We start from the raw sequence: 17886 nt of genomic DNA on the forward strand, positions 1-17886 counted from the left end.
GAACATTCCTCGTCACAATGGACGTTTCCGCACTCTACACCAGCATCCCCCACAATGACGCATTGCGGCAACACCCTCAGTACTCAACACCAACAACTGCCGACCTCCGAACACCATCCTACAACTCATCCACTTTATCCTCAATCACAATGTTTTCACCTTTGACAACCAGATCTTCAGACACATGGAACAGCCATGGGGACCAAATTTGCACCCCAATATGCCGACATCTTCATGCACAGGTTCAAATAAGACTTCTTCTCTATACAGAACCTCCAAGCAACACTATACACCAGGTACATTGACAACATTTTCTTCTTCTGGACCCATGGCAAGGAGTCACTGATAAAAGTACACAGTGATAGCAACAAGTTTCATCCCACCATCAAACTCACCATGGACTACTCTCTACTCTCATTCTTAGACACATGCATCTCCATCAAGGATGGACACCTCAGTACCACATTCTACCACAAACCCACAGACAACCTCACAATGCTACACTTACCCAGCTTCCACCAAAAACATATTAAAAACAGCCATCCCCTATGGACAAGCCCTATGCGTACACTGGATCTGTTCAGATGTGGAAGAACGTGATGGGCACCTGGAAATACTCAGGGATGCCTTCATAAGAACGGGGGTACAATGTTCAACTCATCGACCGCCAGTTCCAACGTGCCACAGCAAGGAACCGTAATGATCTACTCGGGAGACAGACATGTGCTGCAACCGACAGGGTACCCTTCGTTGTCCAGTACTTCCCAGGAGCTGAAGTACCAGGGGTGGCACAGTGGTTAGCACTGCTGCCTCACAGCGTCAGAGACCCAGGTTCAACTCCTGCCCCAGGCACCTGTCTATATGGAGTTTGCACATTCTCCCTGTGTCTGTGTGGGTTTCCTCCGGCTGCTCCGGTTCCCTCCCAAAGTCCAAAAATGTGCAGGTTAGGTGAATTGGCCATGCTAAATTTCCTACAGTGTTAGATAAAGGGGTAAATATCTGGGAATGGGTCTGGATCGATTGCTCTTTGGAGGGTCGGTGTGGAGTTGTTGGGCCGAAGGGCCTGTTTCCGCACTAAATAATCTAATCTAATCTAACTACGCCATGTTCTTTGTGACCTGCAGCACATTATCAATGGGGATGAGCACCTTGTTAAGACCTTCACACTCCTCCAGTGCTCACCTTTAAACAACCACTAAACCTCAAACAGATCATTGTTCTAAACAAACTGCCCGGCTTTCAGAACAACTTCATAAAACCCTGTCACAGTAGGTGCTGCAAGACGTGTCAGAGTGTGGACATGGATACCACCATTACACGTGGGGACACCATGTACGTGGCAGGTACTCATGTGACTCAGCCAGCGTTGTCTATCTCATACACTGCAGGCAAGGATGCCCTGAGGCTTGGTACATTGGTGAATCTGAGCAGAGGCTATGGCAATGGATGAATGGGCACTGCACAACAATGAGCAAACAGGAGTGTTCCCTCCCAGATGGAGAACATTCAATGGTCCAGGGACATTCAACCTTGGACCTTCAGGTGACCATCCTCCAAGGTGGACTTTGGGACAGGCAGCAGTGAAAAGTGGCCAAGCAGAGGCTGATAGCTAAGTTCGGTACCCATAGGGAGGGCCTCATCCAGGACCTTGGGTTCATGTCACACTACAGGTGACCACCATTGCACTAAACACACACACACACACACGCGCACGCGCACGCACCCGCTCACAGACTTAGACCCCTTCACACTCACATACAATCTCTCTCTCCCAATCAATCACCCCACATTTGTGGGGTGAATTTGTACTTGCAGACTTACATTGTATTTTGCTCAGAAACTGCATGAATCCATGTAAGACTCTGTTAACTCATTTTTTAGATTACAATCAGTCTAAACATTATGGCACAGACAACAGCACACAGGGGGCTAACACTTTCAACACATTATTTGGGCTGACACCAATTAAAGTTAACCTGAGAATGTAACTTTTTAAAAAAAGTTTTGTGATTTAAATATGAAAGAAGTGAAACTATCATGGTCATTCTAACAGATGTGAGACTTAACAAACCATAAAGGTATTTTTCAATGTATAATTTCAGTTACATCACACTGTAAACTTTTGCTGTAAAATCTGTGTCTTACAATCGTATACTCCACAACCACCCCAATGAAGGAGCAGTGCTCTGAAAGCTAGTGCTTCCAATTAAACCTGTTGGACTATAACCTGGTGTTGTGTGATTTTGAACATTGTACAAAGACTTGAGGGAGGAACTAGCTACAGTTGCTTGGAAAGGGAGACTATCGGGGTGGAGCAGGAGTTTCTTGGGATAATTTGAGAAGCGCAACAGAAATTCATCGCAAGTAAGAAGAAACATAGTAGAGGAAGCCCGAGGCAACGATAGCTGGCAAGGGAAGTCTGGAACAGCATAAAAGCAAAGGAAAAGAATACAATGTGGTGAAGGTCAGTGGGAAGCCAGAGATTGGAAAGCCTTTACAATCCAGCAGAGGATAATTAAAAAAGTAATAAGGCTGGAGAAAACGAAGCATGAGAAATGACAAAGGAACTCGAGAGTTAGTTTGCATCAGTCTTCGTGGTGGATGAAGCCAGTAACAACACCAGAACTTTGAGAGTCAGGGGGCAGAGGTGATTGTCGTGACCATCACTACGGTGAAAATACTGGGCAAGCTGGAAGGTCTGAAGGTGGATAAATCACCCAGACCGATGGTCTACACCCTCGCGTTCTGAAGGACATGTCTGAAGAATTTGTGGAGAAATTGCTGGTGATCGTTCAGGAGTCACTGAAGTCGGGCAGGGTCCCATAGGTCTCGAAAGTGGCTAATGTAACACCCCTGTTTAAGAAGGGAAGGAGGCAGACGACAGGAAGTTATCGGCTGGTTAACGTAAACTCAGTCATTTCTGAAGCTTTTAAACTCCATTATTAAGGATGAGATTGTGGAGTACTGGAAGTTCATGGTAACAAAGAAGGGTTGAGTCAGAGTGGCTTCGTCAAGGGGAGGTCATGCCTGACAAATCTGTTAGAATTCTGTGAGGAGGTAATGAGCAAGTTAGACAAAGGACAGCCAGTGGACATAATGTATTTGGATTTCCAGAAGGCCTTTGACATGGTGTCACACAGTGGTTGCTAAATAAGATAAGATCCTATGGTGTTAGGGGCAAGGCATTGGCAGGATGTAGGATAGGCTGGCTGGTGGAAGGGAGAGAATGGGGATAAAGGGATCTTTTTTGGGATAGTAGCTGCAGACTAGTGGAATGCTGCAGGGCTCAGTGTTGGGACCACAACTATTCATGTTACATATTAACGATCTGGGTGAAGGAACTGAGGGCCTAATTGCAATGTTTGCAGATGACATGAAGATAGATGAAGGTTTAGGGATTGTTGAGCAAGTGGGGAGGCTGCAGAAGGACTTGGACAGGCTCAGAAAGTGGGGCAAAAGTGGTAGATGGAATACAATGGGAGAAAGTGTAAGGTTATGCACTTTGGTTGGAAGAATATAAGCTTAGACTATTTTCTAAATGTGGAAAGGTTTCAGAAATCTGAAGCTCAAAAGGACTTAGGTATCCTTGTTCAGATTGTCTTTCACATGTCGGTTTGGTTGACAGTGAGAAAGGCAAATGCAGTGTTAGCATCCATTTCAAGAGGGCTAGAAAATGAACAGAGATGTACTGCAGAGGTTATATAAGGCTCTGGTCAGACTGCATTTGGAATATTGAGAGCTGTGTTTGGTGCCATACCTAAGGAAGGATGTGTTGGTGTTGAAAAGGTTGATGAGAATGATCCTAGGGCTGAAAGGCTTGTCATATGAGGAGTGATTGGGGACTCTGGACCTATACTCGATGGAGTTCAGAAAGGTAAGAGATGGACCTCATTAAAACTTAGAGAACACTGAGAGGCCTGGATAGAGTGAATGTGAAGTAGATGTTTCCAACTAGTAGGAGATGAGGACCCTACAGTCTCAGAGTGAAGGGAAGACCCTTTAGAACTGAGAGGAGGAATTTTTTTTCAATTAAGTGGTGAATCTATGGAACTCATTTTTGCAGGAAGCTGTGGAGGCCAAGGCATTCAGTTTATTTAAGACAGAGATAGATAGGTTCTTGATTAGTAAGGAGATAAAGGGTTATGTGGGGAAGGCAGGAGAATGGGTTTGAGAAACGTGTCAGCTATGATCGAGTGGTGGAGCAGACTTGATGGAATGAATACTTGAATTCTGCTCCAATATCTGATGGTCCTATAGTCCATTTGGTGCATGTAGACCCACAATGCCAATGAGGAAGAAGTTCCAGGAGTTGAGCCAGCCACGGTGAAGGCAGGATGATGTATGGCTTGAAGGAGAGCTTGCAGGTGATGGTGCTCCTATGTACCTGCTGCCCATGTCCGTTAAGATGGAAGTGGACATTTGTCTGGAAGGTGACATCTGAGGAGCCTTGTTAATTTCTGCAGTACATCTTGAAGAAGATGCACACACTGCTGTTACTGAGTGTCGGTGGTGACGTGATTGGATATTTGTGGATATGGTGCTGATCACACAGCTGCTTTGTCCTTGATGGTCAAGGCCGGAGTGGTGCTGGAAAAGCGCAGCAGGTCAGGCAGCATCTGAGGAGTAGGAAAATCGACGTTTTGGGCAAAAGCCCTTCAGGGCATTCCTGATGAAGGGCTTTTGCCCAAAATGTCGATTTTCCTGCTCCTCGGATGCTGCCTGACCTGTGCTTTTCCAGTGCCGCTCTAATCTTGACTCTGAACTCTAGCGTCTGCAGTCCATACTTTCACCTTGTCCTTGATGGTGTCAAGCTTTTTGAATGTTGTTGGAACTGTGGCCATCCCTGCAAGTGGGGGTATTCTGTCATGTTACTGGTACCTTTGATGGTGAATAGACTGTGGGGGTTCAGGAGATGAGCCACGTGCTGCAGGATTCCAAACTGACTTGCTTGTATAGCCAGCCTGCCCAGATCACTTACTAGTCATTGATAACCCCACAGGGGATGTTGATTTCAGGGCATTCAGTGATGGTATTGCCATTTGAATGTTAAAAAGCAATGGTTAGATTCACTAAAGTTGGTGAGAATTGGTCGGCTGTGCTGAAGTCAACCCATGTCATAACGGGACCAGAGTGTGGGGTTTGGGTAAAAAAGATTTGGAAGGATGTAATCAGGTTTTAAATTTAATGAACTGTATGCAGTTTCTGTTTTTGATTCAAATCACTGCAGTCTCTAGTTCTTAATATTGCATCTGATTCAGGCTAATTCTCACCCACTCCTATTCACATTATTATGTTACATGAATTTCTGTCAGCACAGCCTACTAATTTCCTCCTATTCTTAGCTCTCATGATCACTTATTCAGCTTCTCTTATGTCCTGGCTTCCTCTCAGTCATCTGCCTACCCCTTTCATATCTCTCTCTACCTGGGCTCCATCTTCACTTATCCACTCACCTCTCTTCTCATCCCACCCTCCTCCCCCAGAAAAGCAAGAGGAATACCAATATTTTATCCCAGCTGTTTTCACTAATGAGGAGGGGTCACTGGACTCGAAACACAAACTCTGCTTTGTCCCATAGATGCTGCCAGATCTGCTGACTGTTTTCAGCAATTTTTGCTTTAGTTTCAGATCTCTAACATCTGCAGTTCTCTCTTTTTTAATGTTTGTGGAGCCTTCTCCAGTGAGTTGTTAATTGTCGATCACATTTAGGACTGACTGTGACAGGACTAGAGGTTAAAGTAAACTCATGTTTACAAACTCATTATGAATATCAACCAGTCAGTGATGAGCTTTCAATTCTGAAAAGATGGGCCTGCATGTCCTGGTAGCATATTTATGAACTGTTGGCATAGAACTACTAGTTTAAGGTCTAATCCTTTCTGAGCTCCCTCTATACACCGAAGCACATAGGATTAAAATAACATGGGGTGTTATGGATGAGAGGACCATTGGGAAACCAATTTTGTGCTCTATGTTCACATGATTTGCTGAAATAGTTGTGCTGATCAGAACACTGCTTCTCAGTCTTTCTCCTCTGGATGCTTTCACTAATTTGTGAGAGACATAACGTGGCTTGGTACAAACTTATAAAATGGTCTCTCACTTATTAAGTAAAAGTCATACCAATTGTTGAAGAAAAGATAAACTCCTATCCTCAGGTTTGATGTCACTTTTACTGCAGAGAACAGAGAGAGCTGCAGAACTGGCCTGGAGGTCTGAAGGCTTCCTACTATCTTGTTGACCACACCAAGCTGTTTAGCTACCTTACAAGCAAACATGTAATTGTTGGCAGACAGAAGGCCTTTGTCATTGATAAAAGTTCATGGGCCAATCAGCTACTTATCAGCCGAATCTCTATTTGCATGTATTCCAACTTGTCTGCAGACTACGCTTCAACTGTTGTTTGATCAGCAGTTTTGCTAATGGTGCTTACAATGAGTGTCAGGTTATTTGCTTTTAAAAACTTGTGCAGTTTTAAAATCCATTCTTTTCACATTTTAGTCCAAATTAAAAATAAAATAAAAACAAGCAATCTTTATGTAGGCATCTTATAATGTTATATAAGATTACGGAACAGTTAGAACATAGAATATAGAACAATACAGCACAGAACAGGCCCTTTGGCCCACGATGTTGTGCTGAACATTTGTCCTCGCTTAAGCAACCTTCCATGTACCTACCCAATTGCCGCTTAAAGGTCACCAATGATTGTGACTCTGCCACTCCCACAGGCAGCGCATTCCATGCCCCCATCACTCTCTGGGTAAAGAACCTACCCCTGACATCCCCCCTATACCTTCCACCCTTCACCTTAAATTTATGTCCCCTTGTACCCGGGGAAAAAGTTTCTGACTGTCTACTCTATCTATTCCTCTGATCATCTTATAAACCTCTATCAAGTCACCCCTCATCCTTCGCCGTTCCAATGAGAAAAGGCCTAGCACTCTCAACTTATCCTCGTATGACCTGTTCTCCATTCCAGGCAACATCCTGGTAAATCTCCTCTGCACCCTCTCCAAAGCTTCCACATCTTTCCTAAAGTGAGGCGACCAGAACTGCACACAGTACTCCAAATGTGGCCTAACCAAGGTCCTGTACAGCTGCAACATCACTTCACGACTCTTGAATTCAATCCCTCTGCTAATGAACGATAATACTCCATAAGCCTTCTTACAAGCTCTATCCACCTGAGTGGCAACTTTCAAAGATCTATGAACATAGACCCCAAGATCCCTCTGCTCCTCCATCTTACTAAGAACCCTCCCGATAACCCTGTATTCCGCATTCTTATTTGTCCTTCCAAAATGGACAACCTCACACTTGACAGGGTTGAACTCCATCTGCCACTCCTCAGCCCAGCTCTGCATCATATCTAAGCCCCTTTGCAGCCAACAACAGTCCTCCTCACTATCCATAACTCCACCAATCTTTGTATCATCTGCAAATTTACTGACCCACCCTTCGACTCCCTCTTCCAAGTCATTAATAAAAATTACAAACAGCAGAGGACCCAGAACTGATCCCTGCGGAACTCCACTTGTAACTGGGCTCCAGGTTGTGTTTAGTTTATTGGTATCTTTATATGGAAGTAGCAAGCATGGTTATTATGACGAGCATGTGGGTTTCCAACAGCATCTGATGCACATCAAAGGTTGCTCTACTGAATATGAACTCATTGTATATGGGATAGCATGAATAAGGAATTGGTTAGCTATCAGGAAGCAGAGAGTAGGGATGGCTGGGTCTTTTTCAGGCTGGCAAGCTGTCAGCAGTGGAGTGACATTGGGATCAGTGCTCGGTCTCAACTATTTGAAGCTTATATTAATGCCTTGGATATGAAGACCAAAGGTATTATGGCTAAATTCACTGATGACACCAAGATAGCTAGAAAAGTAAGTTGCCAAATCGAGGTAGAACGTATGTAAAGGGGTATACGTGAGTTAAGTGAGTGGGCAAAAATTTGGAAGATGGGGCATAATGTGAACTTGTCCACTTGGTTAGGAAGAATTGAAAATCAGTGTACTATTTAAATGTGGGGAGACTGCAGAACGTGGAGATACAGAGGAATCTAGATGTCCAAAAAAAATGTTATTGAGCAGGAACAGGAAGAGGTTTGAAATGCAAATTGAATGTTACCATTTATTACAAGAGGAATTGCGAAGAAAAGTAAGGAAATTTTACTGGAGCTTTACAAAGCCTTGGTGAGATAACATTTGGATTACAGTGTCCTTATGATTGCTTAAGATATAATTGTTTTAGCAGCAGTTCAAATAAAGTTCACTGAACATTCCTGGGATCGCTGAAGAAAGGTTGAGCTTCTTTGACGTTTGTTGATTACAGGTCAGAAGAATCAGTGGTCATCTTAAAACATGTAACACCCTGAGGAGAAGAGAGAGATTGAACAGTTTAAGCCTATACTCTCTGGAATTTAGAAGAATGAGGGTAGATTAACTTGAGGTATTCAAGATGATGAAAGATATGGATAACATAGACGCGGAATGGATGCTTCCTCTTGTGGGCATTCTGGGATGAGGTGTCATGGTCTGAGGATAAGGGGCAACAAATTTAAAACAGAGTTGACGAGAAACAACTTCTCCCAAAGGGTTGGGAATGTGTGGAATTCGTCATCCTGAAGTGCAGTGGATGCTGGGACAGTGAGTAAATTTTAAGGAGGAGGTAGACAGGTTTTTAATTGTAATGGATTGATGGGTTATGAGGAGAAGGCAAGAAAATGGGGGTGAGAAGTATATCAGCCATGATCGGATGGCAGAGCAGATTTGATATGCTGAATGGCCTAATTCTGCTCCCATATGCACTCATGAATGCTGAAAGCATGGTTCACCTTCCAGGAGAGACTCATGAGGAAAGGTCAATTCACCTACTCCTCACATGCTGCCTAACCTGCTATGCTTCTCCAGTGCCGCGCTTCTCGACTTCATATAGACGAGGTCTACTGCCCTGCTCTCATCAACCTTCATCAAAGAACTCTAACAAACTTGTGAGGCATGATCTCCCAAACACAAAAGCCATGCTGACTACTCTGAATCAAACCCTGTCTTTCCAAATGCATGTGTATCTTATCTCTCAAGTAACTTACCCACCACAGACGTTAGGCTTACTGGTCTGTCGTTCTCAGGCTTTTCTTTGCAGCCCTTCTTAAATAATGGCGCAACATTCACTACCCTCCAATCTTCTGGGACCTCATCCATGGCTAACACTGATGGATAAGTAACAAACAGGGCCCCTGCAATTTCTCTCCAGCCTTTTTGCAGTGTTCTTGGATATCAACCTTCATACATTCTAATACATCCACCACCTCCTCTACTGTGATATGGACTGTCCCCAAAATATCTAACTTACCCAAGTTTCCTACTCTTCATGTCTTTCTCCATGGTAAATACAGAGGAGAAATATTCATTGCTTATCTCCTGTGGTTCCATACATAACACTTTAGTCTTTGAGGGGACCTATTCTCTCTCTAGTTATTTAAAAGACAGAGGAACCTTGATCATCCGACTTTCGGATTATACGAACGAGATGGCAAGGTCCCGATGCTTGGCTAAACTATCTTATCCGGCATTTGATTATCCGAACAAAATACCTCCTGCCCATGTTGCTCGGGTAATCGATGTTCTTCTGTGCACCATTTGGCCCAAGTGGTCTGGACCAGGTGTTTATATCACATATTAAATAGCGAGGTGATGGCCCAGATGTTCCAGGGACCTGTGTTCAAATTCTGCCTCGGCAGATGGTGAAATTTGAATTCAATAAAAAATGATCTTGAAGTAAGAGAGTATTGATGACCATGAAACCATTGTAAATTGTTGGAAAACTCCACCTGGTTCACTGATGCCCCTTAAAAACTGCAATCCTTGGCTGACTCATGTGTGACAGCAATGTCACAGCAATTGCCCTTTGGGCAATTAACTGCTCCTCTTGCCAGTGATAGCCACGTTCTTCATTGAGTTAACCAAAATCATCTCACCCGAACAGCATATCTTTGTGTTCATCTCACCCTCATACTTATTTATTTGTCTGTTAAATGCGTCTGTGCTGGGCTTCATTTAGCTCAGTTGGATGAATGGCTGGTTTGCAGTGCAGAGTGATATCAACAACCATGTGGGTTCAATTCCCACACCGGCTGAATTGAAGGTCCTTCTTCTCAACCTCTTCCCTCGCATGATGCGAGCTGACACTCAGGTTAAACCAACTTCAATACTCTCTTTCTAATGAGAGAGCAGCTTTATATGGTCCTTTGGGACGATGATGACTTTACTTTTTTACCTACATCTGTGCTATTTACCTCTAAGCACTCCATGCAGTGGTCAGATTCATATTCCCGATGCAGGGCTTTTGCCCGAGACATCGATTTTACTGGTCCTCGGATGCTGCCTGAACTGCTGTGTTCTTCTAGCACCATTAATCCCGAATCTGGTTTCCAGCATCTGCAGTCATTGTTTTTACCTAGTCTGTGTAAAGAAAATTCTCACAAATTCAGAACTAAATTTATTACTGCACAAAAGCCAAGTCAACTTCACCCCTTGAGTCTGCCTTGTCTACTGCATAACCAATCTCTCCCTCATTCATGGCCTCTCAATGACGAGGGGGTGACATTGAGTGATTGTTTCTCCTGCTGGGTAGGCGGGGGGTGGTCAAGAACACAGGAGTTCAGTCTTGGGCATTCAGTTTGTGAGTGAGGTCAGGAAATATTTTGTCAATTGAGGGGTTTTGAATCTTTGGAATTCCCTACTCTAGAGAGGCCTCACTGAATGTGCTTAAGACTTGCATGGATAGATTGTTGTTCTCTGTCAATCGAGGGATATGGGAAGTCAGTGTGAAAGATGAGCCAAGATTATACTGAATGGTGGAGTGAACTCGATGGGTTTACTGCCTACTTCTTACATTTCTGATTCTTGTAAGTGATGTGAAATAAAATAGAAGAGACTGTTGGTTTGGGTGAAAAATGTGTTAAACCCCTCTTCAGACTCCCTAATTGAGCAATCTCTAGAATATCAGGACCACTTGTTACCCTGTCAAATCAAAAACCATACAACTAAAGCACAATAATGTTTTACATCCTAATGGTACGTAATTCAAGAGAGTTTTAACTTATGTCCGGTTTATTAGGACATGAGGACTGTGTTGTTTCTGGTGTGATTTTCACTACGAGTAATTCACGTTTTGAAATTGTGCTGCTTGATTGCTGTGCTGTGAAGGTGAGGACAATAATTAAATCAATTTTCATTCTGACCAGTGTTGGAACCCTTACCTCAGGCACTCGCACAGCACCTTCGATGGATCATGCAGAAAGATCTGTTGGGACAAGATGTTTTCCTTATAGGTCCACCTGGTCCTTTACGACGCTCCATTGCTATGCAGTATTTGGTAAGCCATTTTCTAGTTCCTATGCAAATACTGTCAACGTACTGTAGTTCCAGTTTGTTGATTTTTTTTGTGAGATGACAAATTCTGTTTTGGGAAAGAAACCAATTTGCAGTTTACCAGTGTGTGGATATGAATAACAATGACAATGGCAGGAAATTATATCAATGGTGATATTGTTTGGGAAAGGGAAGAGTGCAAGATTAGTCAATTGCAAATGTTAGGATGATAGCTACATTCTGCCACCGAGATTGTTTAACTGAAGGAGATTACATGGTTTTAAGTCTTTTCTCAGGGTGTCTGTCTACATATTTAAAAACGGTATTGAGCATGCCCTAGTACTTAGGAGAAAGTGAGGATTGCAAATGCTGGAGAGTCAGAGTCGAAAAGTGTGGTGCTGGAAAAGCACAGCCAGTCAGGCAGCATCCGAGGAGCAGGAGAGTCGATGTTTCAGGCATAAGCCCTTCATCAGGCATGTGGAGATGAGATAAATAGGAGGGTGGGGCTGGGGGGGACGGTATCTGGAAAGGGAAAAGGTGGATGCAGATGAGGGGCAATTGCGATAGGTCGGTGAGGAGGGTGGAGCGGATAGGTGGGGAAGGAAGATGGACAGGTCAGTAGGGCGTGCCAAGTTGGAAGGTTGGAGCTAGGATGTGGTGGGGGGAGGGGAGATTTGGAAACTAGTGAAGTTGATGTTGATGCTTTGTGGTTGAAGGGTCTCTAGGCCGATGAAGCGTTCTTCCTGCAGGTGTTGGGTAGCTTGGATTTGCTGTGAAGGAGACCCAGGACTTGGATGTCCTTAGGGGATTGGGAGGGGGAGTTGAAGTGGTCAGCCACAGGGTGGTGAAGTTGTTTGGTGCTTGTGTCCCAGAAATGTTCCCTGAAATGTTTCAAGAGTTGGCATCATGTCTCCCTGATTACTGTTCACTTTAGTGATAGAAAGGGATAGGTGTATACCACTGGGCAAGAGTTACAGCTGGGGGAAAGGCAATTATGATGCGATTAGGCAAGATTTAGGAAGCATAGGATGGGGAAGGAAACTGCAGGGAATGGGCACATTAGAAGTGTGGAGCTTTTTCAAGGAGAAGCTACTGTGTGTCCTAGATAAGTATGTACCTGTCAGGCAGGGAGGAAGCTGTAGAGCGCATGAGCAGTGGTTTAGGAAGGAAGTGGAATATTTGGTCAAGAGGAAGAAGAAGGCTTATGTTAGGATGAGATGTGAAGGTCAGTTAGGGCGCGTGAGGGTTACAAGGTAGCTGGGAAAGACCTAAAGACAGAGCTTAGAAGAGCCAGGAGGAGACATGAGAAGTTGTTGGTGGATAGGATCAGGATAAACCCTCAGGCTTTCCATAGGTATCTAAGGAATAAAAGAATGATAAGAGTAAGATTAGGGCCAATCAAGGATAGTGGTGGGATGTTGAGTGCGGAGACAGAGGAGATAGGGGAAGCAGTAAATGAATATTTTTCAACAGTATTCAATCTAGAAAACGACAATATTGTCGAGGAGATTATTGACATACAGGCTGCTAGACTAGGTGTGATTGAAGTTCACAAGGAAGAGGTATTAGAAATCCTGCAGAGTGTGAAAATAGATAAGTCCCCTGGGCCGGATGGGATTTATCCTAGGATCCTCTGGGAAGCCAGGGAGGAGATTGCCGAGTCTTTGGCATTGATCTTTAAATCGTCATTGTCTACAAGAATAGTGCCAGAAGACTGGAGCTTAGCAAATGTGGTTCCCCTGTTCAAGAAGGGGAGTAGAGACAATCCTGGTAATTATAGACCAGTGAGCCTTACTTCAGTTGTTGGTAAAGTGTTGGAAAGGTTATAAGAGATAGGATTTATAATCATCTAGAAAAGAATAATTTGATTAGGGATAGTCAGCATGGTTTTGTGAAGGGAAGGTCATGCCTCACAAACCTTATTGAGTTCTTTGAGAAGGTGCCCAAACAGGTAGATGAGGGTAAACTGGTTAGTGTGGTGTATATGGATTTCAGCAAGGCGTTCGATAAGGTTCCTCACAGTAGGCTATTGTACAAAATGCGGAGAAATGGGATTGTGGAAGACGTAGCAGTTTGGATCAGTAGTTGGCTTGCTGAAAGAAGACAGAGGGTGGTGGTTGATGGGAAATGTTCATCCTGGAGTCCAGTTACTAGTGGTGTACCGCAAGGGTCAGTTTTGGGTCCACTGATGTTCGTCATTTTTATAAATGACCTGGATGAGGGCGTAGAAGGGTGGGTTAGTAAATTTGCAGATGACACTAAGGTCGGTGGATTTGTGGATAGTGACGAAGGATGCTGTAGGTTACTGAGAGACGTAGATAAGCTGCAGAATTGGACTGAGAGGTGGCAAAAGGAGTTTAATGTGGACAAGTGTGAGGTGATTCATTTTGGTCGGAGTAACCGGGATGCAAAGTACTGGACTAATGGTAAGATTCTTGGTAGTGTAGGTGAGCAGAGAGATCTCCGTGTCCAGGTACACAGATCCTTGAAAGTTGCCACCCAGGTTGACAGGGTTGTTAAGAAGGCATACAGTGTTTTAGCTTTTATTAATAGAGGTATCGAGTTCTGGAACCATGAGGTTATGCTGCAGCTATGCAAAACTCTGGTGCATATTGGAGTATTGTGTACAGTTCTGGTCATCGCGTTATAAGAAGGACGTGGAAGCTTTGGAAAGGGTGCAGAGGAGATTTACTAGGATGTTGCCTGGTATGAAGGGAAGGTCTTACGAGGAAAGGCTGATGGACTTTAGGCTGCTTTTGTTAGAGAGAATGTGGTTGAGAGGTGACTTAATAGAGACACATAAGATAATCAGAGGGTTAGATAGGGTGGACAGGGAGAACCTTTTTCCAAGAATGGTGACGGCGAGCACGAGGGGGACATGGCTTTAAATTGAGGAGTGATAGATATAGGACAGATGTCAGAGGTAGTTTCTTTACTCAGAGAGTAGTAAGAGTATAGAATGCTTTGCCTGCAGCGGTAGTAGATTCGCCAACTTTAAGTACATTTAAGTCGTCATTGGACAAGCGTATGGACGTACATGGAATAGTGTAGGTTAGATGGGCTTCGGATTAGTATGACAGGTGGGCGCAACATCGAGGGCCGAACGGCCTGTACGGTGCTGTAATGTTCTATGTAGAGGAAACCACATCGAGAGCAACGGACACAGTTGATGAGGTAGGTGGATGTGCAGGAAAATCTCTGATGAATGTGAAAAGATCGTTTAGGGCCTTGGACGGAGGTGAGGGGGGTAGATGTGCGAGCAGGTTTTACACTTCTTGTGGCGGCAAGGGAAGGTGCCGGGTGTGGAGGGTGGGTTGATGGGTGTAGACCTGTTGAACGAGTCATGGAGGGAATGGTCTTTGCAAAATGCAGATAGGGCAGGGAGGGAAATATGTCTCTGTGGTGGGGTCTGATTGTAGATGGCAGAAATGGCAGAGGATAATGCACTATATCCAGAGGTTAGCGGGGTGGAAGGTGAGGATCAGGGGGTTCTATTGTTATTGCGGTTGGAGGGGTGGGGTTCAAGGGTGAAGGTGCGGGAAGTGGAGCAGATCTGCTGGAGGGCATTGATCACATGGGGAGGAAATAGCAGTCCTTGAAATAGGAGACCACCTGGGATGTCCTCGTGTGGAATTGCTCCTCCTGGGAGCAGATATGGCAGAGGCGGAGGAATTGGGAGTAAGAGATCACATTCTTATAGGCTGGGAGATGGGAGGAGGTGTAGTTCAGGTATCTATGGGAGTCGGTGGGTTTGAAATGAATGTCCATGTTGAATCGATCACCGGAGATGGAGACGGAAGGGTCCAGGAAGGGGAGGGAAGATCTGAGATGGTCCAGGTGAACTTCAGGTCAGGGCGGAAGGTGTTAGTGAAGTTGAACTGTTCAGGTGCTTCGTGGGAGCATGAGGTGGCACTAATACAATCATCAATGTAGCGAAGGAAAAGATGCTGGTGTAACTGTGGAAGATGGTGTTCCAAGTATCCTATGAAGAGGCAGGCATAGCTGGGGCCCATGCGGGTGCCCCTTTGGTCTGATGGAAGTGGGAGGATTGGAAGGAGAAGTTGTTGAGGGTGAGGACTAGTTCCGCCAACTGAACATGTCCCAGTCGTTCCCTGCTGTGAAATCCATCACAATTCAAATGCTTGACACACCTGTAGAGCAGGAAGAACCCTGATATAATTCTAGTTAACTCAAATATCCAACTAAATATGGACCAAGCATTGCCTTGAGCGTGTTGAAAAAACTATCAGTCTTCAATTTGTTCATGTTCATTTTCCCTTTGAGTATATTCACCTAAAAATAATTAGTAACAAGGCCACAACTTTTAATTCTGAAATAATAATTCACAATGATGTTTTCAAATTTAGCATTGATATTTTATTTTGGAAATCGGTTTCTGTTAGCTCCTGTAAGAAGCTGTGCCTGGATGACTCAGGCTGTAAATTTTGGTGGGCTTGCTATGGCCATTCTATTGCTCTGGCAGATGCTGCTGAATCCTGGATATACACCCTATTGCTTTGTAGGCATCAAGTGCATGTACGGATCCATTGCTACTTTCCTTGACAGCTGTGTAGATTGGTAGACCACATGCCTTTAGTAATCTGCCCCAGGTCCCCAGACTGAAATACACCTGATTTACTGACAAGCTTCGGTTTGCTAACTGCAGCAAAGACCGTCTTCCTGAATTCTACTGCTAGATTAGTGTATTTTTGTGCTGTCTGGAGCCAGTCTCCTTATTGCTTCTGCCCAAATTCTCAAGTTCCAGCACTATCTGGTTGCTGCATTCACTTCAGAACTGTTTTTGCTTCCCATCTTGTTTCCTACACTGCATTGAGTCAAAGGTAAGGCAAGGAAATTCAGTATTTTAATGAAGGGATATGCACAAGAGCCAAGGGATGCAGAGAAATATAGGATGATAGATCACAAAACAATAATTAGCAAGTCAGTCAGAAGGAGGCAGAATGATTGTGAGAAAGGAATTCATACATACAATAAGAGATTTCATTGAAAATGAAATAATGTGAATAAGAAGTGAACAGATGAAGTGAAAGTCAAAAGTAAGGGGAGAAAGTGAGGACTGTGGATGCTGAAGATCTGAGTCAAAACATGTGGTGCTGGAAAAGCCCAGCCGGTCAGGCAGCATCCGTGGAGCAGGAGAGCCGAAGTTTTGAGCATAAGCTCTTCTTCAGGAATGTGACAAAGTCAAAGTACGACAGGTAGCCAGAAGTGATGAAAAAGTAAGTTCTTTTATTAAACTGTCGTGACGATTTTATGGATGTTTTACTAGATTGAATTTCTTTTTTGCAACACCGGGTGTTTATGAAGCTAATTGTTTAATATATGTGCATAATTCATAATTTTGAACATATATACAATAGAATCCTTTCATCTAACTGTTAATTGTGTTCCAATGTGGTGCAGTTTTCCTACAACAAGCAATATGTTTTTCTTCACAGCAGCTGTCAACTTTAGTTCCACTGGCTATAACAATTCACAACGGCGCCTTCTATCATTTTCACTCAAGAAAACGATAACATTATAATTTTAAAAATAATTACTTATCATGTTTACAGTTTGCTTCTATCAGATATCTATCCTGAATTATTGACATTGAACATTTCACAAGGGCTTTATGAACATCCTGGTCTTGCTTTTGTTCTGTACAGACTGGAGATGACTGTTGTGTAGCAGTTTGAATTGAGATTCGAGTTGCAGCTGAGATCAACCACTGTCACTTTTACTCTGTAGTGTTAGAATGACAAATTGTGTGTAGCTTAACTCTGGAATGTGAAACGTTTTCCCATCTGTGCGCCCGCCCCTCTCATTTTTGGAGTGGTATATTTCACCCTTTCCTCATGTCTGATTTGAAACTAAAAACAGCTTCGCACCAAATCAGCCTAAAGTGATTCTGATCCAGATGAAAGATGGTTGCCATTGTGAGACCAAGGCCTCACTAGTTGTGAGGGGAAGGATGTTGATCAAAATTAAGCATAGCAGAATAAAATATGAGAACAACTGGATTGAATTGCAGAATTTTTTCAGCACCGGAGGAAACCATTCATCCCACAGTATCTTCGCTGGCTCTCCGAATGATCACTGCACCCAAGCACTTGTTTCCTGTCTTCTCCTTTGCAGATAATAATCCAATTCCTTTTTAAATACCTTGATTGAATCTGCCTCCATCACGCTACTAAGTGGCATACTTGAATTCTTAATCACTTGCTGTGTGAAAAGCTTTTTCCTCACATCTCCACATTGTTTCTTTATCCAGTCACCTTTAATCTGTGTCCTGTGGTTTGATGCTGTCACCAATGGGACCTTAGATTAGATTACTTACCTACAGTGTGGAAACAGGCCATTTGGCCCAACAAGTCCACACCGACCCTCCAAAGAGTAACCCACTCAGACCCAATTCCCTCTAACTAATGCACTGAACACAATGGGCAGTTTAGCATGGGAAGCCCACCTGACCTGCACGTCTTTGGGACTGTCGGGGGAAACTGGA

The 17886-nt window shown here is 43.9% G+C and overlaps 1 protein-coding gene across 3 annotated transcripts in view; it reads left to right on the top strand.

Moving 5' to 3' along the window:
• The window catches only part of vwa8 (von Willebrand factor A domain containing 8), a 353830-nt gene that overhangs the window by 15776 nt on the left and 320168 nt on the right, over window positions 1-17886 (top strand). For all 3 annotated transcript variants that reach the window (XM_072584806.1, XM_072584805.1, XM_072584804.1), the window contains exon 3: window positions 11255-11385. In XM_072584806.1, the coding sequence (XP_072440907.1) occupies window positions 11255-11385 (131 nt within the window). The remainder of the gene's footprint in view (window positions 1-11254; window positions 11386-17886) is intronic.

Source organism: Chiloscyllium punctatum, chromosome 15 (assembly GCF_047496795.1).
Source record: "Chiloscyllium punctatum isolate Juve2018m chromosome 15, sChiPun1.3, whole genome shotgun sequence".
NCBI lineage: Eukaryota > Metazoa > Chordata > Chondrichthyes > Orectolobiformes > Hemiscylliidae > Chiloscyllium > Chiloscyllium punctatum.